Raw genomic sequence first — 27,006 nt, 5'->3', positions numbered from 1 at the left:
TTTGTTTTTTTCAACGGTGATGTCAAAACTTTTTAAAGACAAAATGCAGCGAGCACCATGTGAAATACTTAAAGTCTACGAAGGTAGGCGTTTATAGAACTGAATGTATAGCCAACTGCGCAAAGCAAAACAACTTCCTCTTCAGTTATTCAAATGAAAGGGATTATGTCTCTACTGTTTGCCAGAACAAACTAATCAGTCCACTTTGTTTCCTACATCCCTCATTTACATTAATATTTAAATCTTGGCTTGTGCCTCCTATCGTATCAATTTCTAAATACAATGAATGCATCCTTTTCATGATCCAACAGCTTGCAAACAATCTCATATGATTAAATCCCATGAGCTCTGCACTACCACGGTGGATGATAAACAAACTGCTTTGCTTACTGGCCTAAGCGTCCAGATACAGGAAGTGCGAACTAAAATAAAAACAAATGCTGAGGGGGGAAAAAACAAACAAACCATCAGTGTAATGTGGATTTTATGACACAAACATTTGCTAATATCAAGTTTAACTCCGACACGTTGCGCAGATAAAAATCGTAGCCATTCAGCAAAATAGGTTGCTGAATGTGGACCAACAGCAGTTCCAGTCACACAACATGTAATAAATCTCCAATACACCAAGAAGAGTAAACAATTCCACAAACATGCAAAACACTTTGGTTGGAAGTTCAGAGAAGCACGTTTCCAAGCAAAGCCATGTGTTGACAAAACTTATATGGGGGTCACATAAAGCATTAATATCAAATTAAGACACAAAGTGATACACAGAAGTTAAAGAATGAAATATATATATGGATATATATACACACACACAGAAGCAAGGTAGCTTGGTTGGGAAAAAAACAACAGCAGCACATTTATACTATACATCATCAGAAGCAAACCAAAGCAAATTAGCTCAAAATTTAACTTATCATGTAGCAATACACCACATAAAATTGTCGCTTTACAGGTTATGGATTAATGCATAGCAAGAGCTAAAATTAATCCATGTGTGACTCTAGGTAGGGACAGTACAAGTACACTTATGGCAGTAATGAGGAGTAGTATTAGCTTACCTCCCACTCTTTGACATTGAGGTCAGTGATGGGCTCGTCCTCAGGAGACTCCGACAACTCGTTCTTCTTGACAACCATAAACCCAGGCTCTTGTCCCATCCCTCGGACCCCCTCACCGTACATATCTGGGCTCCACTGCATGAAGAACACATAGAGGTGGTCTGACCTGGAGGAACAGACGTAGGAATTAAGGTGAGCACAAAAAGCTTTTCTACATACGTTTTATATTTTTCTATAGTCTATCTAAATTTCAAAAACACATGCTCGTACTTTGTGCCTACACATAGGAAAGGCTCAGTTCTTTGGCCTTGATTCCTCAAACATTGATCAGTATACACTTAAACTGCATTCTTGTTAAGTTACCTCTGAGTTCTAACAATCTTGGAAAAAAAATCATATTGAATATCAAATTCCAAGTTTAAAAGTCTAATATGACCTTAATAATATGAAATCCTTTTGGGTGGTTGGAGCTTCTCCTGCAAACCACCTAGAGGCCCAGAAACTAGCTGCAGAGCTGACATTATTCAGCAGGAATTCACATCACTTAATGTGATCTTGTCTGGTGAATCCACTGGTCTCTGATCAATCGGTGTGTGCATTATTTGCATAAACAATGTGGGCACAGAGCATATTGCTGTCCCATGCTTTATTAATCTCTGAAAAAATGCCTAACATTTAACCCCTGGATGGTCTCATCAGTGGAACATTGCCTGTATCTGTGTTGTTTTTTTAGTCCTTGACAAACACCTTTTATGGTTAAGCATCAGGCTTATTTTTAGGATTTAACCACTGCTGTAAGGGATTTTCAGTTATTCATTCCTCAGCGACTAAATTTTAGAGGTCTATGTTTAGAATACAGGGCAGATGCTCCTCTCAATTTGAACATCCTTTTTCAGCTCCAGTATTTTTCAGAGCATCGGAAATGTGCATGCACCACCTGTAAGTCTTTGGAAAAAAACAAACAAAAAAAAAAACCTTAGTGCCTTATTTTACAGTGGTTAGCCATACCTGCCTTATACAGTCATAGTAAAGTTTAAGTTTGGCATTAGAGAAAATGCTCTGTAGAGAGGAACCGAAAAAACGTATTTCACAGGAGGTTTAAATAGAATGCAACAGTTTATTATTTTAATGGTCCTGTAGGCCCATTGGCCCATATGTCCTTGGCCCAATCCCGTTTCTTTCACAACAGAAGGCAGGTAAATGAAGAGTCTAAACAGTTTAGGTGTGAAATATATTGTATAATGTACAGAAAGTACTTATAAAAAAATCCAGACCATTGTTTGTGAGATGTTGCTATGGCTGGGAAGACATGAAACAGCTGTGGCAGATTCAGTAGGCTGAGATTCATTCAGTGTCTTGGTTTTACATGGCTCAGTCAATAGCCCTCCCTTTCTTCTTACAGCACTGCCAAGACACTCAAAGACACATCATGCACCTCGTCTCCCATCTAGGTCAAGCTACAGTGAGTCTATCAGAAAACAACTACGTGCCATTGTGTTGTCAGTCTGACCAGTTTATGATCACTTCAGTCACACACACACACACACACACACACACACGCATGCACGCACGCGCACGCACGTGCACGCGCACACACACACACACACACACACACACACACACACACACACACACACACACACACACACACACACACACACACCTTTGCCCGCTAGCAATGGAAAGAAAGGCAAGTTCATATATTGAGTTGTAACATGTGCAAGAGCCATCTTTACAATCTTTTCATACGGGCATCAAATATCATATGTCCTGAAGCTTTCTCCCCCAAGAGGAGCAGTTAACTGTTCTCCCAGCGGAAAAGGCAGTGCCTTAGTAACCTGTCGATGAAGACAACAACGGTAGACTGCTGAGATTCACAGTGGACTAAAAAGCAACAAAGATTCGTGTATCACTGCTGAGCTCTGCAAATCCAACACTTTGCACAGCTAAGAAGCTTTTATTTCTGGTCCAGGACTGATGAAAAGGACATGCCTATTTGTCAGATAAAATGTAAATTGGTGGGCTGAGATAGCCTTGTGTTTGCTGTTGCTGTATAACTTTATAAACATGCACACAAAAAAAGATTTGCACAACTCTAGAAAGTCACACAACTTATCCACTGCTTGGAATGAAGTGAATGAAGAGAAGAAAAATCATGGTGCTAAAACCACAACTCTCAACATAGCTAAAAGTGTTTGCTTTCTTAAATGCAATGAGTTATGATATCAATCCGTTTGCATAATTCAGATTAATGCTAAACTAGAAATACATCTTCATTATGTGTGAAAGCACATTTTCCTTGTGTCCTGAGCTCTAATTATTATTTTCCAAAGTGCATGCTGCCCAGACCGCATGCTAAGGACGAGAGAAAAAAAAAAAAAACACACACCAAGCGGTGACTTTGCTTTCATAGATCCTTCCTTTTGAAGGAATAAAGTCTATACTAATTTATCAGCTATCAACTGTAGAATTACAGAGAAAAAAAATGTTCATCTGTCTTTGGCTCAAATCCTTGCAGCTTTATAAATTAATAACCAAAATATATGGTGCTATTGGATTAAACAGCCATATAAAAACATCCCGCTTAGTAATTTTTAAATAGTTTGCTATTGAATCCCATAGATCAGTGTACAGAAACAACATGCTAGTTTGCTTTTGAAAGAGTTCTGCCTAGGGCCAGAGGAAGATGTGGGAGAGCTACCCACCTCTCCTGTGGCACAGCAAACCAGTACTCGTGCTTCTTGCCCTGCTGGGCATACTGCTGCATGGAGGCGCTGGCATTGGAAACAAAGGTCTTCTTCATGGGCTTTCCCACTCGCAGACAAAGGAACTTGTGAGTACGGCTCCTTTGCCTTTGTGCAGACCCTGTACCTAGAAAAAGTTTTCAAATCAGAAAATATCAAAGATAGAATGAGATATCATGACTATGTAGATGGAAAGTGTTCATTTACAGCAAAATACAGTATACCTAATGAGGCTGCTCATCTTCATTGCTGCCAATATTAGTTTATTCACATGACATACTAAATCTAATCTTCCATTATTTTACTTACTGGCTACTTCATCTGGCATAAGTCATTTTTGTCCAAAAACATAGCACACTAAGAATGATAATGGCAGTGTGTTTTACGTGCATGATATATTATTGCTGGCTTATTAGAACATCTCAGCCTCAGGACGCTACATGACACCATTGTACTGCTGACATTACACTGGTAGATACTGTCAGCTCCAGGATGTGCACAACCCAAGAGCAATATTGAAAGACCAAAAAGTACAAATCCTCTTTGACTGGAATACTTAGTTGAACAAATTCAATTTTCAAAATGTATTAATTTGATAATAGTGCTGCTCGTTTTTGAAGTTGCTGTGGTTACATGTGTGGGCTATGTTAATATGCCCATGATAAAGGGTAGCCCTGCTGAGATACATATTTTTTTTTTTTTTTTTGCCGCACAGCTCTTTGACAGACAATAAGTGCCTCTCCCACTGTCTTAGTCAATATCTTCCCGGTCCATATTTTCAGAATGACATCAGCCAGAGTGGCACGAAGCAACCAGTAAGTAACAGTATGTCGCTGACTAGGACCACTTTTAGATAGTTAATACCGGACGATTGATCATTATCATGGTTCACACGTAAATATTTCTCTACATATTTTTCAAGGTCTGACATGCCATAGAGCGATTTATCACAATGAACATTTGCAAGCCTCAACATTGTGCAATCACTGTAGCCTTTAAGATAAACACTGTGTTAAAAGACATCAGCTTTGTCCCGTCAACCCATCTGAGGTAAATTCGGTTTCAGAGCCGTCACTAGATATGATTACATACCTACGGTCTGCAACTCCTCTCACTCTAGGACTAGCTGGCACAGGTTTATCATGTATTAAGTAAATGCTCACAAGTTCATATTAAAAGTATTACTGTGGCGGTAGCTCATAATGCTCATACATTCTCATAAGCTTCCATGTACCTATGTTAGTCACACAATTAATTCCCTGGTGAAGAATGTGATGAACACAACTTTACATGCTTGCTTCCTTCTTGGACTAAGCAGACTTTGAGAATGTGCATGATTTATCTTTAATGCTCATAGGTCAAATTTTGGATGAAATCATGAATCTTAAATAATTTGTGATTGATATTTGTTTCAGGATGGAAACAGGCCATCTAAACATACATAGAATCGGGAAAAGTGGTGATCTAAAATTTAGAGTTTATAACAGCCTCTTGACAAGAGGCTTGTGATTACAGGCAGGATAAATCTAAACAGGAAACTGAGAAAGCAACAGTTACTCCTCTTTGAGGTGACTTTAAGCAAGATCTTTTAACCTAGTGGTCTAGTTTCAACTCAGTGATTCCAATCTAGTGTAAAAGGAGCTCAACTCTCAAAGGACTGTAATATAAAGGTGAATCAATTTTTGTTCAAAAGGCATTTAAATTTCCCTTGAAAACATAGGGCTTTTTTGTTCATCTTACAATCATCTTACAAAAAGTTTTTTTTTTGTTACTTCTTTAATTCAGCAACCAACTTCCTAACTTTTATTTGTAAAGTTGCAATTGGATTTACTTGTATATACACACCCACGGTAGGGGTCTTAGAATCTAATTCATACATGTTTGATATTTAACTGCCTCTTTAAAACCAATGTCTCATGGAAAAAATGTTAACATTTTAATGCCTCCAGGATAAGAGAAATAAGTCTATGCAGGGGAGTGGAATTCAGCGGCTGCTAGCATTTGGAAAAAAAAAAAAAAAAAAGAAAAAAAGGCCAAACAGAAAAAGCAAGTAAAATGTCAAAGAAATCTCTGAGAAGCCTGTTTCAGAGGCTGTTTTGATGTTGGAATTTGATCATCCCCATGTTTCTTCCCCCTTTAGGTGCCAGGTGTGTTTGACACACTTCCGCTTATCCCACCGGAGAAGTGGCCCAGACCACCGGAGAAATCAAAGAGCAGCATAAAGCTCCATAAAGTCTGGTTAGCTTTGCCGAGCTGATAACAACGGAGAGGCTACTATTTCCCTTTGTCATTCACTTCCAATTACTAGCAATGTGGCAGAGAGGAAATTGAAAGGTTATCTGGAGCTAACATGAGAGAGACCATTCCAAACAGGGTTGGGCGATTATTTTTTCCAAAGTGACCAAATGTCGTTGCCCTTGATGGCAGAAAGGCAGTCTGATCACCAGTGTGCAGTGGGAGGAGGAAGACCATAGAAGTGACATGCCGGTATGGACAACATAACATGCTAATAGCGAAGAAAAAGACCTTTCTTAGTATAAATAAGCTTAAATTTCTATAATTTTCCATCAAGTATAAATAAAAGAACCGCAAGCTCCATTGCAAACGCCTTTGTATCTGTGATAAGTTCTACTAACGTCACTCTTTACATCATCTACATGCAGATTCTAGATAGTAATGGGGGGAAAACACCGGTTCGCCGACCCTTTTTGTTGTCAACAGGTGGTCTAATTGATGTTGGCCAAGAAAAGCTTATTCTAGCAGCATTGAAAAGGTCAAAACTCACTTTGACACTTTTTTGAAGACTACAAAAACCAGGAACATCATCACATCTCAAACTTGTTTTCTAATGGTTACTGAAAGAAGAGTTTTTACCCTCCTCAGAGTTCTGCATGTTGCCCTTTAGCGCCTGTTCTACATTCTCTTTCTCCTCCTTCCCTTTTTGCATAGCGTCCGTATCGGAGACCTCGGCCCCCTTGTTGGCATTTCCCTGTGGACTGGATGAGAGAGTGGCAGCGTGGATGGCTGAGCTTTGGGACCCTGTGTGGGATGTGCTGCTGCTGCTGGGGCGCTGGGCCTGGCTAGTGGTGCTGCTGGTGGTGGTGTTGGTAGTAGTAGTAGTTGTGCTTGGGGGCTTCTCTTCACTGTGCTGCTTGGAACTCATTGGGGACTGGCTATTCTTTTCAGTGGCAGTGTTTGGTAGATTGTCCTCTGTTGTGGCGGAGGTTTGCGCTGGCTCCTCTGGATGGCTGACTGAGCTGCTGGCCCCGCCCGGGGCCCGGGTGACGTTGGTCCCCACCTGGGTCACAGTTTGCACAGATTCTGTGGAGGCACCAGAGGACTTGTCCAGACAGAGGTCCTCGCTAGATGCTTGCTCTTCCTCCCGGATGGGGGACAGCTCCGACTCAGTGAATACATCTTCTGAGATTGAACCCTCGGTGCTGCGTGGGGCTGTGCTGCCACTGTCATTGGCCCCCGGCTCCCTCAGGCGCTGCTCTGGGTCCTTCTGCTGGGAGGGATGTCTCTCTGTTGGCAGAGGCTCCAGGTCACTGGAAACAGACATTAAATAAGAAAACTGGTTCATCAGTGATACAAAAATGACATGAATAAAAATAATGTGACTTATTACAGTGCTTGAGCTTAAGGCAGACATACAAGGCCAGCAAACTGTCAAACTTACAGGTTTTTAAATGTGATGTCATTATTATTAGCAACAATCCTATCCAACATTATTTGCACAATATATGCTTATCATTAACACAACTGACTTACTGAATACGTTCTTTCCAAAAAACTAACAATCTCTATCACAGTGTTTTTTTTTGATGGAAAAAACGCAGTGCACGGTTTGATGGCTTGCAAAAATCTTAATGGTGGTGATTCAGAAATATCACCAGTAAGTTGCACATGTCTGCGAGCGCAGGCATATCAAATTCTAGACAAATTTAGCCATTGGAACAGAAAAAAAATACATACATGTGGAATTAGCTCAATAAACTTCAAATTTAAATATGCAAGGCAATAACACTGACTCGGAATGAAACCTTTTGATTTTCGAAAGATCACACACAATAGTGAAACTTTTGTTTACAGTGTATGCAGCATGCATCAAAGTACTATTTTCAGCAGGGAACTTGTTGCTCAGCTGTGTGTGTCGGGGGTGGGAGGGAGGGAGAGAGAGAGAATGAACAGACAATTGAGCACATTTGAGAAAACAGCTGTCCTGGCGCAAGAAAAGCAAAAAAAAGGTAATTTGCGAGCACAATAACTGCTCAACGGACAACACTGCCTTGACCTTGCTGCTAGGAGATGACAGTGAAAAAGATTCCGCTTTGCTTCTAAGGACATAATATTTATCCTTGCATGAAATACAATAGGACAAAAAACTAGAACAATCCAGATAAGGCATGAAAAACGTAGACAATCTTGTGAGGGGGAAACACATTGAAGCGGTTGCTTCTCGGAGCAGATCCAGTGCACTCACAATGAAGGAAGCATGCTCCATTAACCCAGCGATAATTGCCGAATCCTTTTGATTTTAGTTTGCGTGGAAAAATAATTCAACTGTTAGTAAGTTTGTGATGTAATTTCACCGTAGATGAAACATTGACTACATCAATGTTGCTTCCTTTCTCATTCTTCAATCTATGCAGTGCTTGTCCGCGTTTTCTCTTACTCTGGTACAGTCTCTCGGATCTTGAGGTCAGTGATCTCCTTGAAGATGGCAGCGGACTGCACCTCCTCCAGAGGACACATGATGCCATATTCCTCAAAACCGTGGGCTTGGACTAGCGGGTCCATCCGGTGGGGGTCGAACATAATGTTGTTTGGCGTCACCAACAACACCCCGCTTACTGCACCCTGAAATGATGAGGAGAAGAGAGATGGTCTATAACCATTTTCAAACAAACAAACAGGGACACTTTAGTATTTTTATGTATCATGAAAAAGATCATGATACTGATCCAAAGCCTGACCGTTATATAAACAACTCCGCTTAATCCATTTCAAGTCATAAATGCCCTAAATCATGTAGAAGTTATTGACTATCTACAGTGAGCACTTCAATGCTTTCATTTGAAGCCTGGAAGTGAATTAGTGGTGGTTCAATACCACATATCCTTGTGTGTGTCTACGGCCAGGAAAAGTTGCTTGGATGCTCTAAAGGGGCAAATGATGATCGAGCTGGGTGGCGTCTGTGTTTTTACGTTGCAGAATGTCACATTAGCTGCTTTTTGAAAGTCTGCTTTTGCAATTCTCTGCTTTTCTCAATTCTCAAATTCTGTTGCAAAGTGAGTGACAAGTGTAGTTCATAATTGTGTTATCCTACTTCACCGTTAGTTTTTTAGTCTTGGTGATTTCCTTAAAGAGACTATGGCACAAAATAGCACTTGGTGACTAAGTTTGATATCAGAGCAGATTTTATGAGGCATGTAAACAAAAATAAAAAGGGAATCTGTATCTCTGATCAATATTTTTTCCAATGGGGAATCAAAAGCCAATGTGTATAAATTGTCGAAGAATTACAATTATGAGAAAACATGCAATCAGTTATTTGCTAAAAAATAAATAAATGAAGGAGCCTCAAAATTCTACACTGATCTCTAGTAAACTAATAATACACTGATCTCCAGTAAACTAATATTAGCCACTTTGGAGGAATACAGACTTCGTTCATTTAGTGTGTTACTTCTTTTTGATGATAATAATAATAATGACCACTGAGAAATTAAGAAAAACCTATAATGAAAACTGGTCATATTCCTAATTTTTGTGGCAAACAAGACACAAACGATAATGGCCCACAAGCTTAGACCATTGCAAATAGTAATAAAACACTGTTTGGAGATAGGCATGAAGACACACCCATTGGGTGTTAAAGATGTCAGAATAATTGTGGAATTTTAAATAACTATATTTAATACACGAGTAATGCACACTAACATCCCACGTCATTCATGGATCAACGTTAAATTCACCACTTACCAGTCATAAATTTGTTGAGTAACTATTTTTGTCACATTTCTGGACACTGCCTGTACTACATGACAGATGACATTCATAACTGACTACCCAGCTACCTGAGGCTGTACTTTTGATACCATCTGTTAATTATCAGTTTGAATGATAGGTTTAAACCATTTCTACACGCTTGAAACACTGAAGAGGAATCACATCCAACATTTATAAGATTCCAGATTAATTTCATTTCCACGGAAATGTTAAACGATTTAAGATAAAGGCATGTCAGTGTTAACGCACAATTTATGCAGCAATATATATTGTAATTCAGATTAAAAGAGATTTAATTTCAAAAAAGGATAACATACTATATCTGTTTTTAGGATGTTCAATGAGTCTAGTTTTTCTTAATGATCAGCAATAACCACACTACGGTAAATAGGAAAGATGGTTTTGTTAAAGAGCATATCTAAATCATTACTTCAGGTTACTGATGATTTTAATCTCTTCTAAGTTACCGCTACAGTAATACTTTTAATGGCAGAGTATGATGTTTCTTCATATCATCTTGATGTTAAATTATTCCATTTACTGCATGACAGAAAATATATTTTCCACATTTTTGAACCAATGACTAGTTATTGTAATCTAAAGCAGTCACCTGAGAGGATATTCACTCTTCTAAGCACTCCATACAGCACATTGTCTCACCTTGCCATCAGTGATATATTTGCAGTTGATCTTGAGAAACTTTTCTGTGAGGGCCTCTTCCTCCTCGGAGGTGGATGACACCACTCGAGACTGGCGGAGGGCAGAGAACACAGGGGGGTGAACGCTTTCTTGTCTGGGAGGGCCATCGGAGTCCTGGAAGAAAGGTGGTTGATTTAGAGGAAGGGTAGGGCGGGGAAAAAAAAAAGAGACTTTTTATTAGTTCACTTTTTATAATGCCGTTTCATCTGTTCAGTCAGAGTAAACAAAAAGGAGGCATAGAGACAGAAAAAAAAAGTCGAAGCCACAGTTAGTGACATTAATTTTAAAGCTCTGGTTGAGTAAAGCAAAACTGCTGTGTTCCATTTTATCTCGGTGACTAAAAACACAAAACAAATACTGACAACATAATAAAACATTGCCAACCAGGGACAGTTTGGTTCACTTGGTAGCACAGTGGATAACGGAGCTGTGTACCATTTGGTTTTCAGTGTCTAGATGTATTATCACTGTATAAATGAATTTACCCCACTAAATAGTCAGTTTAATGTGGTGAAAAAAATTCATACATGACAGAGGCTTTCATTGTTATAGGGTGTTTTTATTTTTTTAGTTTTTCAGTTTGATGCCTTGTTTGTGTTATTTTATTAGAGATGAACATGCCCTTGAGCGGCCTAATATGCATAGACGCACACACATACAATTCAAGTAATTTACTTCTAGCCTCATGTATTTCAGCAAAGTTCATTCATGCATTAATACACATTTATGAATTTGTGTGTAAAAATGTGCACGCATGCATATCAAGTATTGTGCCACCTTATCGGCAAACCAACCGCACTGTGATAAAATGAACAAAACTAAAATAAGGCATTAAAAACATGGTTACAGGACATGCAAATCCCACGTCTGTTGTTTACTGGTTATTCTGTGGATTGAGAGCACCAAAACATATACTGAATACTTAATAATACTAGGGCAGCGCAGTAACGAGCGCTACCCCCTCACAGCAAGGAGGTCCCGGAGTTTGCATGTTCTCCCCGAGTCAGTGTGACTTTCTTCTGGGTTCTCTAGTTTCCTCCCACAGTGCAAAAACAGAAGGTTAATTGGAGACTGAAATATGTATGTATGATGTATGAATGAGAATACGGTAAATGGTTCTATGTCTACGGGCGTATGTGGCTCTGTGATTGACTAAGGACGGAACCGGGGTGCGCCCCGCCTTTTGCCCAGTGACATCTGGGATAGGATCCAGTCCCTCAGCAATGCTGACTACAGGATAAGCAGTAAATATTGTGACTGAATATATTATACTTATATATGACACACAATGAAAGTTACATGTCTAAATGTGGGGAACAGAGAAAACATTTGCTACAATAACAAAAGTTACATTCTCTCATACAGGACTGTCTCAGAAAATTAGAATATTGTGATGAAGTTCTTTCTCTTCTCTTCTGTAATGCAATTACAAAAACAAAAATGTCATACATTCTGGATCCAATACAGATCAACTGAAATATTGCAAGCCTTTTATTATTTTGATATTGCTGATTATGGCTTACATCTTAAGAAAACTCAAAAATCCTATCTCAAAATATTAGAATATCATGAAAAAATATTTTTTGTTTTTTTAATTGCATTACAGAAGATAAAGAACTTTATCACAATATTCTAATTTTCTGATTCTCTTCTAAGTCAGTGTGCAGCCTGGCAGTGATGATATATACAAAGTGTTGCTGGCTTGGTACTTCTTCAGGTGGCATGTTGCCATGCAATCTCAGTGCCTCTGGAAAAACAGACAGACATTTTGTCTCTTATGAATGACTGAACAATGACCTATGGTATGGACCATCACTATACTCAGAGATTGCTTAGGAAAAAAAAAAAAAAGACCAATCAACCTTGATACGAGAGAACTAAGGAGCACGTGAGATGGGGAGGACCAGATGTAGGACTACAGAAGACGCTCCAGGAAATGCAGCAGTGGTTAGCCTCTTTAGAGAAATAATAAAGAGAAAAGTCAAGGAGATAAAGAGAGCTTAGGGCAATAAAAGAACGATTGGAGTGAGGACAAACAAGTAAAAGGAAAAAGGAGGACAGTGTGGAGTGTGTGGGAGTTCTTGTCAACGGGGACTTCGACCATGAGGGGAGAGTGTCCAGAGCCAGCGGGGAAGTGAAGAGCTACAGTGGCAGCCAAGAGCAGGAGGGGAGAGTCAGAGCCCTTAGCAACTGTCTGCTGTCCTACTGACACCCACCCCCACACCTCCTCCTCTTCATATCCCAGTGCCGTCGACAAACAGCCTGCAGCTACCGACCCACACCGACACAAGCAGCCCAGACACTGGCAGCAAGGGAAGACTGAGGGGGCCAGGCAATCTGTTACAACCACAACAAGCCTCTCCTAATGGGAGAGGAGAAAGGGAGCTAAAATATATGTATAAAAAAAAAAAAAGGGATGAAAATAGTTTTCTGGACTCATTTTAAAATGAACAATCCAAATAGCCATTTCCCGCATACAACAATGTTCTGCAGGAATATACTGGCAACTAAAACCCACTTCAGTACTTGATTGTACCCAATGACTACCTCTTATCAGCAGGACACTAAATGACTCATTCAACTATATAGATAATACATATAATAACTCATACTCTTTACAAATGTGAAATATAGGTTCAAAGGAAAGGTGCGTACCCTAGTACAAAACCTAATAGGGTTATAAGTAGCAGCTGCAAGTGGTAAATCATGTCAGTGTTAAGCAGCACACCCTTCCTTTTGTCATATTTGTACATCTGAAAGTATGAAAAAAGGGGTGTTTTTATTTTTAACAAAATTACATTGTTTCCGATTCCCCTTCGGTGTATATAAGGGATGAGAATGCTGCGGGAGAGACTGGAGCTCGTACAGCAAAACAACGGATTTTTTGTATTTTGTTGTAGGTAGACTTGCTCAAAACAAAACAAAATTCCATTGTTGTTGCTTGGGTTCATTATCTTGCTATGCGGGATAATGATCACAGAAATAATGAAATGAATCAATAGTGCAAGAAAGTTGGTCTCATCAACTGACTGCCCATGATGGCATATTGTTGAAAGCTGACAATCAGTCCTTTAATTTAAATGTGAATGTGTGATACTTATTACCCAAGAAAGTCACACAGGAAAGAAGCCTTGGCTTGCTATTTCAGTGATTAGTATGGCAGAGCTGGTGTGATGATCAATGTTATTAATTTGATTTTTCCTTTGCACCTTTTCCTTAGTAGCCTGAATTTGAAGTTGATGAAGTCTGCATTGTGCAATGTTGCAGACGTAGCACCTAGCTCAACCACAACCATGTTCAAAGATCTTATTATCAACGCTATATCCTTGCCCATTTCTTATGAAACTTTCTTGCCATGACACCTCTGTAAAGCTCTCTGGATGGAGGTCGTCAGGGCTTTGTTCCATTAGGTGTTTATTTTGTGAGTTTGTCATATAATATTCTTCATGAAACTATCATGAAACTTTGGATGGGTTTTTGATGTTTTAATAATACGGTAATAAGCATGTTTAATCTTGTAAATCAGATTAAATACACAAGTGCGATCCAGCAAAAAAGTTCAACGTAGTGTTAACCATACGGCATTTGTGCAGAACGCAGCACAAAGACATTTCATCAACACTCATCCCTGAAAACAGCTCACAACCTTGCCAAATTACACTGTCCTTGCAGAGTATAATTTCTGATTTAATGGATTCCAATAAATCCTGACTTGGTTTGACTCCAGATAACATTTTCCATCTTTAAGCACATAAGTCAAGGAGAATGTGTTTTTAAGACCACTCAGATCAACCGATCCAGGGTTGTAAAAGTGCTGCTACAATCACTGTGTGTTGCATATTTTGTGTTTCATTCTATTTGTTTACTTGAATGTCTTATGCATTGCAATTTTGCATCTATAATGTGTGGATTTTTTTTTTTTTATTCAGGTTACAAATACATGTCAGACTAAGGTTTCCTATTATGTGGTTTACTTTAAGGAATATATTTTACTTATGTAAATGCATGCAAGCACGCACAATGCCTGCAAGGCAATTCAACATACAGTTTATACTTACCATTACTGGCCTGAAAAACCTTTGAAAGAAGTGACTAAACTTCTTGACATTTTGTTCCTATTGCACACTAAATTATCTGGACCTCCAAACTATCGATGGCCGAGGAAATACTTATGGCTACAATCATTTTACAATCAGTCTAAACAACTTCTAAATGATTGATTGTAATCTTTTTTTCCCTTCTATATCAGCCTGTCTTAATTGACTTGTGGACAATTTATTCAAAATCTAGATATGAAACGTCGTCAACTGACTCAAATTCGATTCAGATTATGCTTGTGGGTTTCAGAGAGTTTCAGGAGTTGGAAGTTACAAAATGCCCTTTAGTGATTCAAAGAGCAAACAGAGTAAAGATATTTTCCGACTATTTGGCGATAGCTTTCAGATATACGCACAGCTGAAAGATCGACTGAATTTAGCCAGTTGAAGGTGAGGCATAACTCTCTACCACTTCAACATTAAAAAAAAAAAAATTGTCCTTTTTTTCAAACCTCTATTTTTTTTGCTGTTCAAGTAGCAGCTTATTATTACTATCCAAAATATATTTGTCTTACACTGGCTTTCAACTTATCCAGAGATATCTTAGCACAGGTGAAATTATCCTAATCACGCATACCCCCGTATTACACCTCATTAACAAATTAACGCCAGACATTCTACATAAATTGATGAACTACACTACGACGATTCAGCGTTAATTAAAAAAAAAAAAAAATCATAAAAATAATCAAAGATATAATATGAACAATATTTACTGAAGCTACTTGTATGGATACTGTGCTGAAATAAAATGGGGGGGGGGGGGGGGGGGGGGGGGTGAAATCGCTTGACTGTTCTCAGACCCCCTTGAGTTGAGAGTCTGTGGTGAAAAAAGGTGGAAAAACCCTGTGACAGTCATTCACACAGGTGTTGGAAAAGGGATGAGGCAGATGGTGATGGTGTTGACAGGGAGATGGGTGGATGTGTCAGATCATGGTTGTGGAGAGGCTGAAGAAATCGATCCTCTTCATTTCCAACCGATATTTCGCAGTAAAAGAAAAGAAAAATTGGGCAAAAAGGCAGTGGATGCTGTAAAACACGTAATAAATATTTCCAGAGATGAAATCTGCAGGTGCCACCCGGCTTTGACCTTGACAGTGACACATGGTGCTATCAAAAAAAAATAATAAAAAAAAAATCAATAGACAGCTCCACCTTGTGGGGATGACCCCATTCTGCAAGTAGAAGTAAACAATGGGACAAATTTATCAGGTGTAAATTCTTCCTTTGGTGTTAATATTAGCATTATTATCTTTGTATTATTGTAAGCAATGCAGCCTCAGGCCGGCACTGGCCCGTGTCCCCCCAAGCCTGTCTTGGGGGAGCACGGAGCCCCCAAGTCTCCCTGAGCCGGTCCCAAGGCCGGATAATGCAGGGGGTTGGGTCAGGAAGGGTATCTGGCGTAAAACTTTTGCCAAAACCAAACATGCGAGTCAACCATAACCATACCATACCGGATCGGTCGACCGGGCTAACAACGACCGCCACTGACCTACAGGGTACCAGTAGAAATTGGGCTGCGGGTCGAAGAACAAGAACAAGAGGAGGAGGGCGTGTTTGGAAGCAGAGAGAGAGGCGGAAAGGGAAGAGCATGGGACTGAGAGTAGGGACTTTGAATATCGGGATAATGACAGGAAAAGGTAGAGAGTCGGTTGGTTTTTGTAGACGTAGAAAAAGCATATGACAGGGTACCCAGAGAGGAGCTCTGGTATTGTACGAGGAAGTCTGGGGTAGCAGAGAAGTATGTTAAACTGGTGCAGGACATGTATGCTAGCTGTGAGACAGTGGTACGGTGTGCTGTAGGGGTAACAGAGAAGTTCAAGGTGGAGGTGGGACTCCATCAGGGATCAGCTCTGAGCCCCTTCTTTTTCGCAAAGGTGATCGACAGGCTGACAGATGAGGTTAGACAGGAATTTCCATGGACCATGATGTTATGGTCCATATGACATTGTGATCTGCAGTGAGAGCAGAAAACAGGTAGAGGAAAATCTAGAGAGGTTGAGGTATGCTCTGGAAAACAGAGGAATGAAAGTTAGTCAAAGCAAGACAGAATATATGTGTGTGAATGAGAGGAACTCGGGTGGAACGGTGAGGCTACAGGGAGTGGAGATTAAGAAGCTGGAGGATTTCAGGTACCTGGAGTCAACAGTCCAGAGCAACGGAGAGTGTAGAAAAGAGCTGAAGAGACGGGTCCAAGCAGGTTGGAATGGGTGGAGAAAAGTGTCAGAGGTACTATGTGATAGAAGACTATCGGCCAGAATAAAAGGAAAGGTGTACAAGACAGTGGTGAGACCAGAGATGCTGGAGGGCGTAGAAACTGTTACAAAGACGAAAAGACAGGAGGCAGAACTAGAGGTTAAGGTTCTCTTTGGGAGTGACCAGGATGGATAGGATCAGGAATGAGACTATCAGAGGAACAGCACATGTTAGATGTTTTTGAGAGAAGGTCAGAGAAGCCAGACTGAGATGGTTTGGTTATGTACAAAGGAGGAATAGAGAATATATTGGTAGACGGATGCTGTAATTTGAGCTGCCAGGCAAGAGGTCTTGAGGAAGACCAAAGAGAAGATTTATTGATGTGGTGAGAGAGGATACGAAGGTAATTGGTGTGAGAGAGGAGGATACAGAGAATAGGGTTAGATGGAGAAAGTTGATTCCCTGTGGCGACCCCTGAAGGGAACAGCCGAAAGAAGAAGTATTATAGTAAGCAGGGCCATTATAATATTAGAAAAGCAAAACCACATATTGTAGATATGTCTTGGAATTCACGTGTGAAATGAAGCGGCACCTAAAATATAAACGATTTAAAGTGGTCACACTCCGGGAGGAGAAGAGGAAGTAAGAGAGGAAAAAAAAAAAGGAAGGGAGGCAGGCAAAAGAGGTGTCAAAAGAGGATGAGACGGTGAAGGTCACAGCAGTCGCCGAGCCACCGGGTAAGTAAATGTGTGAGTACGGATGTGCGTATCAGTATGAGCACAGGGAGGTGGGGAAGGTCTGGACAGGACAAAAGAGGACATGCCAGCCCACACAGATGACCAGAGAGCAAAGCGTGCCAGCAAGCCTGCGGCTGCCAAATAATCCTACGACAGCAAGTCCATCAGCCATAAAGTACACGAAGGTGCGTGCGCACGCATGAGCGTACGCTCACACACTTGCACACACATGCAGAGAGAGATCTATGCCTGCAAGATGTGTTGCTTTTTTTCTGCCAATACCAACAGACCAGCAGGCACACTGACAGCATCAAGACACTCCAGAGCTGCTTTATTTGGCCTTCAGGGCGACGACAGAAACAGGAAAAACACGTTGAATCTCTTACCTTTCTCTCTGACAAATAGCAATTTGTCTCAAAACACAGCCCCAGTAAATACCTGTTATTGATTTGCAGGCTTTGTTCCTTTGGTGATGGGTGTTATTTTCTTGCAATGGAAATCTGATGGATATTCTATGAGCCCTACTCAAGTAAAAATATTTTTCTACTTTCAAACAAGAACACATGAAATCATGTCTTCTGTGAAATTGTGTAAAATGAGATTTTATCTCTTCAGTATTAATCTGTCTATAAATACCCTGTATTGATAATTTGTAATAACTAAAGATTAAACTCGCCTTCCATGTAGATGTTATATAAAGTATAGTAATAAATGTACAGCTACTGTTTTTGTTATGTACAAATGTGGAAGGGTATGTTTTATCCCCCCCACCCAAAAGAGGACTCTAATGCAATCCATGGAAGTTGACCATTTTTCTCTTGTTGATGCTTTAAAGACCATGGATCAATAACTTCTGAGAAAATTGTCAGAAATAAACACATTCACTACCTACAGTACAGCTATCCGTTTAAGGATTTCTCAATAAGTTATAAACCTTTATGCTTATTTTTTTCATAAGGTTGAGCAGAACATTAAAAAGCACATCTCGATTTTATCAAGTCATGCAGCCTACTAAATATCAAATAACTTAAATCGATCAAAGACAAAAATTCTCACGGTCAAATTATTTCAATCACAATTTCTTTTCTTATGAATATGTTCACTAATAGAATGCCTTCACCTGAGATCAACAGCTCTGAATAGACTTCTGGTGTCATATTTGACTCTTTTATAAATGAGGAATTATCAAGTATGGGGCGTTTCTTTTTTGGACACTTCGTCCGTGTCCGAGGAGGTTTTGTTGGTGGGATTTCTACGACTACAAGCCTGCCCAAACCAGTTTGTTCAAAGATTACTTCACTGAGAAATGTGTAGAGCCCTAAGATAGGCTCCTAATTAAACTATGTAGGGGATTCTGGAGAGGACAAAAATAAGAGGGAGAGTCATTACGACATTTCCTCTAGTTACAAAAAAAAAACAAAAAGCACCTGGGTGATGCTTGTTTTTCTTAAGACTACCAACACACAGACGCCTCCACAAACAGAGTTGACACATTGGGGTGAGGTAATGCTCCCTCCCTTCTGCCTTCCATGCACACATTCTCTGCCCAAAATAATTGCTGCCTGGCTGCTTGTCTGAGAGAGCAAGCTCCTCTGTTCATTAGTTTGTCTAAATATCAGACATGGCATCACTTTTAAAGGCTTAATTTCTCTGCAGTCACAGCCCCTCACTCTGTTACGCCCCCACGGAGAGCTGGAGAATATGCTCCTGTTCTCGCAGGCATGACCTAAATAGATAAGTAGTAAATGAACGGGGGCCTTTCTTTTGGCAACCGTGGAGAAATTAACGGGCAGAGATGAGGGCAGACGAGCGGAAATGCTTATGGTGGGAGGCTGTCGCGACTCAAGTGGAGCTGGAGCGACAGAGATGGAGATGGAAGCGGTAGTATCCATTTTCCTAAAAAGTACCCAAACAAAAAGTCCATCTCCACGGAGACCAGCAAACAGTCATATTTCTTAAGGGATTGCTGGGCTTCCTGTGGTGCCTAATGATTGGCTCATTCAGATGCAGCAGACAGTACCTGAGGGAGATGGCTCATACCGCTAGTCTTACAGCTTGCTATAAGGATTGGGGGTGGAGAGCTGACCAAAGAATACATTGAGTTTTTCAAGAGATGCAACATAAACTACCATAATCAAGCTCTTACACCTTTTTATTATGCACAAAAGAAAAAGTGAGGGGAAAAGAGCAACAGTCACCCCCCCCCCCCACCAAAAAAAATGTCATGGTAATTTGGCGATTTTATAGTCACCAAAAAGTCACCACAAATCAAGGTGATACTGGAAAAAAAAAAAAAAAAGATCTTCGCATGTATATTCTCTCTAATCTATATTCCTTTCCTATTTATCTGAACACAGCAAATTTGGTTACATGCGCCACAACACAAACGCCCCTGGAAGAACAGATGCAAATTATTCTGCATTGAGAATTCGGTGTAAATGCCATGTACCTCCATCTTTGCAAAAAGGGCATTTACAACAATAAACCAGAACAGCTCTTCGAACAGCCCACCTGACACTGGCACCTTTATCTGTAGCCTCGCTCACTTCACTACACAAGAGCGTCACGTTTTGAGTCGGACTACAATAGCATTCGGGACACACACACACACACACACACACAAAGACACACACTTCAACAACAGCGGTTGGCACTAAACAAAGTTTAAAGGCCGGAGGAACACAATATCTGTTTTTGAGTCGAAAATCTGTTTTTTCTTTGTTTTGCATTTGAACTGTTGAAAGGAGAGTATAAAATTTATCGATTTATATTAAGTTTTTTTCATTGTTATTGTTTTGTGATTGAATGCGTGATCAACTTCAACCACCCGAACATTTGAGTGTAAATTTGCATTCTATTTTTATAGCGAAAACACAATTGGAAGGGCATGCATGATTTCTAGGTTATCACAGTAGGAATCTTTAGAACTGCGAATTTCTTCAACGGTCTCTAAAGACCTGCTTCCATCACATGTTGATGGAACAGAAGGGACTGTCATTATGCAACATGGCAAGCTTTCAGTTGTAAATAATAAACACAGCATTGTATAATCTATTTTGGTCTTATCCTTGAATTATACAAGGTTTTTTTTTTTTTTTTTGTTTATTTTTCGACCCGTCCCTTAAAATGGTTGGCACTTGCAAAAAGTACTTTTGCAAATGGTGACTTTAAGAACATTGGTTGAAAATATGACACATGAAGCCCATAAATGATGACACGGAGACACATTTCTGGCACTTTCATGATGCGTCTTTTTAACTTTTGCCGATGAGGTGCATGAATGCTGTACGATGTTGTGTGGCTTCTGGATCGAATGTAGTCAATTAATTTCAAGGTTTTCTTTTAGTGTCTGACTTAACTGTTAACTAGATAGGTCAACAGTCAGAATGTAAATGAGTTAAATCAACACATCCTTGTGAGACCGTATTCAATTCAAGCCGCTCCTCCTTCGGTGTCTGGAATAACTAATGTGTCTAAAGTTGACTGAGGAGCTATTTCAACTACATATTATGTAGAAAAGGAATCCATCAAACCTGGATGTATGGCAGCGTGTATCAGATGTGTGTTTAACATACCGTCACTTTCTCTAAATCGGCTTCTGAGGAGGTGGGAGACAGGGGGCTGATGGGGCTGAGGGAAGGGGAGCTTCCAACACTGGAGACGTATTCGGGATCAGGAACATAAAGAACCTGCAAACACAATGTATGCCTGTGTTTACAGAGGCGTTGCCACAAGGCAAACAGACGAGCACATTATCCATGCACACATAGGGAAAGAGTTTCACACTGAAACTCTCACACACCTACAGATGCATGCTTAAACGGCCCACCTCTCATATAGGCAGAGCAAATAAAAGAAATCATGTGAAACGTTGACAGAGGATATAACATATCAGGACGTGTGGTGCTGGGATCATGCTCACTGACGGGGTTTCGGGAATGAGAAGTCATGCAGTGAATGTAGTGGCTTACAGCTGCAACTTCAGATTTTACATTAGCTATTAAACGATGAATTCCTTAATTAGGCATTCCAATTCATTAATCAGACGGGCAAGGACATTGTTAGGCTGGTTAAATATTTAGAAATAAAACAAGGCCTTGCTCCATTGGAGCGGAGAAAAATCTATAAATGCACTGCATGTGGCGTCTTCCACCATCCATTTCTGTTTTCATCAAGCGGAATACCCAGATTTGCTTGTCTATAATGTCATCCCTCACTCTACTTGACAAGAATTCGGACTGTCTACATGGAAATGTTATGCTGTTTTTTAATCTTTCACGTTACTAAATAGATAAAACTCATTAAAGGAAAAAAAAAAAACATTAAAAAGGATTTGGACATAATACTATTCACGGCCATTCCATAACAGCTGAAGTTCACGAATGACCAACAAGCCTTGATCGTTGCCATGGTTTCCAGATTGACTATTCACTGGCCTGATACACTAACATCCTGCAGACATGCTGTCACTGTTGGACGTAATTTAGTCAGTTTGCCCATTTCAGTAAACGCTTGAATTTAGTAAATTACTTAACAAAGGAATGTCAAAAGCAGCCCTTAGATGTATGAATGTGTGAGAAAGGAGGCCACATTAAGCCTGTTGAGACCGTATATAACAGGAAAAACTAACTGAGTCACTCTGGACTATGTGAGTAAGCCATGTCATGAAGGAAAAGGCCAACAGTAATGACAGGAAAAGCAGTGAAGGTTAAAGATGTGCTTCTAGTAACAGCAATTTTGCTTCAGTATCTTTGGGTCCATTTAGAATGATGCATTATACCTTTTTAGTGCATCCAAAGTGGCTGCTATGGTTAGCAGGCAGAAAGCAGGGATGTGACCCATGATTATGGTCTTTAAGAACACAAATCCATGTTGCAAAATATGCAAAACCTCTGTCTTTGTGAGTCTGTCACAGCGTATACACCATAAGCAGGATGCAAATTTCAAAAATACTAAGTAGCATATAAAGAACATTAAAACATGATAACCCCTCTAAATAGATCTCCAAAGCCATCTACTTCTCCATCTAAGTGTACGTACTGGGTTTTCATTTTTCATAGTTTAATTTTTTGTATTCTACTCAGTGTGAAAGCCAAATAGAAACAAACCAATTTACTAATGAGTGATACAGGGTGTAGATAACTGATCGAACTGTCCTATGAGGATGCTGTAAAATACAACACTGTTCAATAATCTGTAGTTGCTTGAATGAAAAATAGTCTGCATGATGATGTGTTTGATACATTGCAACGCAAATGTGATGTGAGCTCCTGGTATTTGTGAAGCTAACTGTGTTAATTAATAAGTTAACTGAGTTAATTGGATAAGATAACTTAACAGAAAATGTCAAGAGTCACCAAAACCTTCTACAGTGACTTCCTCTACAAACATTTCTAAATGGAACAAATGTGGTGAGTGAAAGTTCATCATGAATGATGGCAATGGGAAATGAGGTAGAGCAGTTAGAGAGTGTAGTCATAAGTGTTAGCAGAAAAAGTGATGAAGCGATGCAGCTCAGTGTATCGGCGAAGGCGTTTGCAGTGGTTCACACCTGGCCGGGCACCACTGCTCTGGAGAACAGCTTGTTCAGCTGAACCAACTCGTTGGGTGTGGTGTCAAACTTGAGCGCAATGCTGTTCAGTGTGTCCCGCGATTCCACCTGGACCACAAAACGAGAGAGAGATAGAGAGTCACAGTGCTTCTTCTTGACAGGGAGTTTTCCTCAGAGCTGCCAAAGGCAGGCTTTGGTGTGTTACTTGGATTGTACAACGCTGACAAAAAGTCCGATGAAATCTGCAATTACTTCAAGAGGACATTGATTTCCGTCCTACATTTTTTGATTTTGAGAAGTTGTTCAAATAGAGGCGGAAAGATTCTCACCGAGTGCACAAATGTAATCGGACATGAATGTCAGCCGCAAGCTAGTTCATCTTGTTATGCTAGTAGTTATTTTTTTTTAGTTTATTGAATTTTTGAACATTAAACCACTACATAAGTTCACATGAAAATATATATATATTTTCTTTTTACAGAATTTGGAACGACCGAATAAGATGTAAAAGGACATATCTCTTAACCCATAAAAAGATGCATATTACAAATCACAGAAATTAAGCTACATTGATGTATGAATGAGTTTTGACATTTGAATCATGCTGTGCATGTCAGTGCCATGGCTGTTTGTCAACTGTTCAAAAGAAGCCAGAGGAGGTTTTGCTCGGCGTTACGGAGGATCTAACAGATCACTCTGGCTGCTGCTGCTGCTGCTGTGGCACTTCGTGCTCAGCTGCAGCACCTTGCAGTGTGACACAGGTGCAGTGGCTTGTCTCCACTGGTTAAGATCTAGAAAAGGGATGTGCTCCATGTGTCTGAACTTGTGAGGCTCCTAACATGACCTGTGGCAGTATCTATCTTCCAAATAAGAATGACATCCACGTCTGTGTGTGCAAGAACTGTTGTATTACTCGGAAAAAAAAACAGAGCTCAGGGGAAAGAAGCTCTGAGAATGAGACTGGCAGGGCTGACTCTGAGCTGTGTATAATTAGGACAAGATAATGACAATGTGTGTTAGAGCTGCAGTCATGGGACTCCTTCTTTGGGTCCTGTGTGTGTGTGCATGTGTGTGTGTGCGCTACTTTACGTGTTTGAGTGTGCAAACATTTCAATATGTGAGCAGTAAGGGGTTTCGGCTTCTCGAAATTCCTGACATGATGGATGATTTCAAGGAAAATAGTCAAGCACAGACAGAATCAAAGACGGCACAGCTGCAGGCGGGTAGCACATAAAGGAAAACATACAGACAAACAGTAAGATTTATAACATGAAATCACTGTCAAGCATGGAGCAATCAGAAAACATACCACATAATATTCACAATGAGGAGATGAAGCGGAAAACATTAAATTCAAAAACAGAATAACATGACAAATCTTCAGTTTTGTTTCAAATAGGAAATCACTTCTAATTTACTGACAAAACAAGTGGTTTCATTGAACAGTTATTGACAGATAAAAACTTTTGGGTTATAAACATCCTAAGCAACAAAGTCTGGAATTTGATAGAGCAGTACCAGGTGTCCCATTCATTCTTCCATGGAGAGGGCTAACCCCCCCCCGACCCCAAGGTCTCTGAAACAATAACAGGTCACATGTTTTGGCCTTAAAGCACAGCTCATTAGCCTCCGTGGCTGAAAAGCCCTGTGAAAGTGGTCACTTACATTTACATGTGACACGGTCCTACAACATTAAGCAACTAAAAAATGAAGGGGAAATAACTGCATCTTTAAGTGATTGGAGTTTCATATTGATTTTGTTGAGTGAGTTCTGACATACTGCACCTCACTGTCTTTAGACCACTGTCCAAAGAAAGACCAAAGAATGAGACCAAATTCTGTTTTCTGACTTTCTAAATTCAACTTTACTTGACTGGAGTGTTTTGAGATGCCCTATCAAGAAACTGGAAAAACTCGTAACATCTGAGGTCAGCGCCAGGTCATGGCCCCTGACTCAGCAATGTGGATGGAAAACAATAGACAAGGCAGAGCAAGGAAGCCTCGGATATGTTGGCAGAGCTGTGCTGTGCAACACTGAGGTGGAGAGCATTGGTGTACTTTGACATACGTCTAATGCATCAACAAAAATGCAACCTGACAACCTGCAAAGTCGAGAAAAAAGAAAAGAAAAAAAAAAACAGAACAAAATATTAAAAATGTAACTAAAATCCATCTCACACGTGTTTCCCCAAACTGATCTCATACAGCGAGACAGCAGCCCTATTTTCAGCTGATTAGATGACCTGCCTTGATTAATAGGTAATTTGCTCATTTTAAGTAAGTAAATCAAATCAAAGAGCTCTCTTCATATTTCAAATGCAATTTGACATGATATGATTTTTGGCATGTTCACAGCTCATTTAATTACTTGATGGTGGTTAAGATTATACCCAGTGGCAGTTGGAGAGAAACCTGGATGATGAATACATACTAGCAAAAACTAGTAGGGAGTCATATACCTGATGGATTTGTGTCTGTCAGGTCAGGAGTGTGTGTGTGTGTGTGTGTGTGTGTGTGTGTGTGTGTGTGCGCGTCTGTGTGTATATATCGCTCTTAAAAAGGTGATGACAGGTTCCTTTAGAATTTGCTGACAAAGGTCAGTGTGTGGTAATTGCATCTGGATATTTATTCCAAAAACATTCAAAAGTCAAGCTGCTGGGATGAATAAAACACATAAGCAAAATCACACACGAAGAGGATGAGACAATGTCTGCAGTCTGTAAATATGCATTGGAGGTGTCTTCTGACATTATCAAGGACAGACATAATTTGTTATCTCATCAGCATATGTCACATAAATTAGATGAACAGCCTCTCCCCATTAAGAAGGGCAACTTACCTCCAAATGATTCCATATCAAGAATAACACACACAACACCTAACCCAAACAGCTCAGTGATCCTAAATACATGGGATTGAAAATCCACTTCTTGTTTTTAAGGGTCAAAATAATTTTGTCTGCTTTGAGTAAGGAAGGTCACGAGTTAATGAACAGCAACGCTCCAACAGTGCAAGAGACTTTCATCCAGGCTGCTATAGCACACAGCATCGATTCTCCCTGGGTGCCATTTGCTACTGTCTCATCCATGAACTATTTATTTTTACCTTTATAGCTCCTTTGCTGGTTAGTATAAAACTAATGTACAGGAGATTCTGGTTTACAGGACATTTTATAGCTGCTAAAACCACATTTTCATCACCCTGTCTGGTTTTATTTCCTGCAATGTGTGGGCACACACCTGGCCCCTCAGATGAAAAAAACACAAACTAACAAAAAACACTGTAGAGGGACGATGTTTATATTTCGTTGCACATGAGAGATTTTCCGGTTTAATATAACCAGTGACTGTTATTGGCTCTGGAATGAGATAGCTCTTGAAATTGGAGTATTGCTCTATTCTAGAAAAAATACATAGCGTCTGATGCAGTAAGGATAGACCAACCCAGGAGACGGTACAAAAGCAGTTTTCGGTTGCCTCCCTAGTTTTTCATTCTTTTTTTTTTGACTCTAAACCCTGAACAGACTGGTGATATTAACATTAAAAAAGGTGTGTCAAGGCAATATTGAAATGGCGTGTCAGCTCAGACGTCAGATATGCGGTTATTGATTGTACTGTAAGACGAGCTATCTGTAACTCAATTACGTGTCAGAGGACAGGGTAGATGCAAATGTGACCCGCTGATAAAGACCTGTTATTGACATATTGACAGGCGAATGAGAAAAAGTGGGAGAGAGAGTAATCACAATCAGGATCATAGCTACTAATGACACGTGCACTTCTATGCCGTGCATCAATGACCTCCATTACGCGTCTAAAACTTGGGATGAATAATCAAGATACTTCCAGTTGGTGAGCAGTCTATCCTTCAGGTAGAAGGGCAGAGAAAGATGGTGGAAGCCAT

The 27,006-nt window shown here is 40.0% G+C and overlaps 1 protein-coding gene and 1 long non-coding RNA gene across 7 annotated transcripts in view; one reads left to right on the top strand and one right to left on the bottom strand.

Moving 5' to 3' along the window:
* The window catches only part of oxr1a (oxidation resistance 1a), a 143,567-nt gene that overhangs the window by 10,790 nt on the left and 105,771 nt on the right, over nucleotides 1-27,006 (bottom strand). For 4 of the 6 annotated variants that reach the window (XM_086154752.1, XM_086154755.1, XM_086154754.1 and 1 more), the window contains 7 exons: nucleotides 23,104-23,211; nucleotides 21,128-21,241; nucleotides 10,484-10,636; nucleotides 8,487-8,671; nucleotides 6,686-7,359; nucleotides 3,773-3,938; nucleotides 1,068-1,233 (listed from right to left, as the gene is read on the bottom strand). In XM_086154752.1, the coding sequence (XP_086010878.1) occupies nucleotides 1,068-1,233; nucleotides 3,773-3,938; nucleotides 6,686-7,359; nucleotides 8,487-8,671; nucleotides 10,484-10,636; nucleotides 21,128-21,241; nucleotides 23,104-23,211 (1,566 nt within the window). The remainder of the gene's footprint in view (nucleotides 1-1,067; nucleotides 1,234-3,772; nucleotides 3,939-6,685; nucleotides 7,360-8,486; nucleotides 8,672-10,483; nucleotides 10,637-21,127; nucleotides 21,242-23,103; nucleotides 23,212-27,006) is intronic. The other 2 variants (XM_086154753.1, XM_086154756.1) reach the window with 2 other exon arrangements.
* Nucleotides 1,132-6,679, top strand: LOC147229333 (uncharacterized). The gene is made up of 3 exons (XR_015106776.1): nucleotides 1,132-1,259; nucleotides 2,470-2,529; nucleotides 5,952-6,679. It is a non-coding gene; the product is annotated as an uncharacterized LOC147229333 (long non-coding RNA).

The sequence above is a fragment of the Fistularia commersonii genome, chromosome 11 (genome assembly GCF_037954325.1).
Source record: "Fistularia commersonii isolate RoL2024-O1a breed Wild chromosome 11, RoL_Fcom_v1.0, whole genome shotgun sequence".
In the NCBI taxonomy this organism is placed as follows: domain Eukaryota; kingdom Metazoa; phylum Chordata; class Actinopteri; order Syngnathiformes; family Fistulariidae; genus Fistularia; species Fistularia commersonii.
Note: the sequence above shows the minus strand (reverse complement) of the source record. Positions and strands in the feature narration are given on the sequence as shown.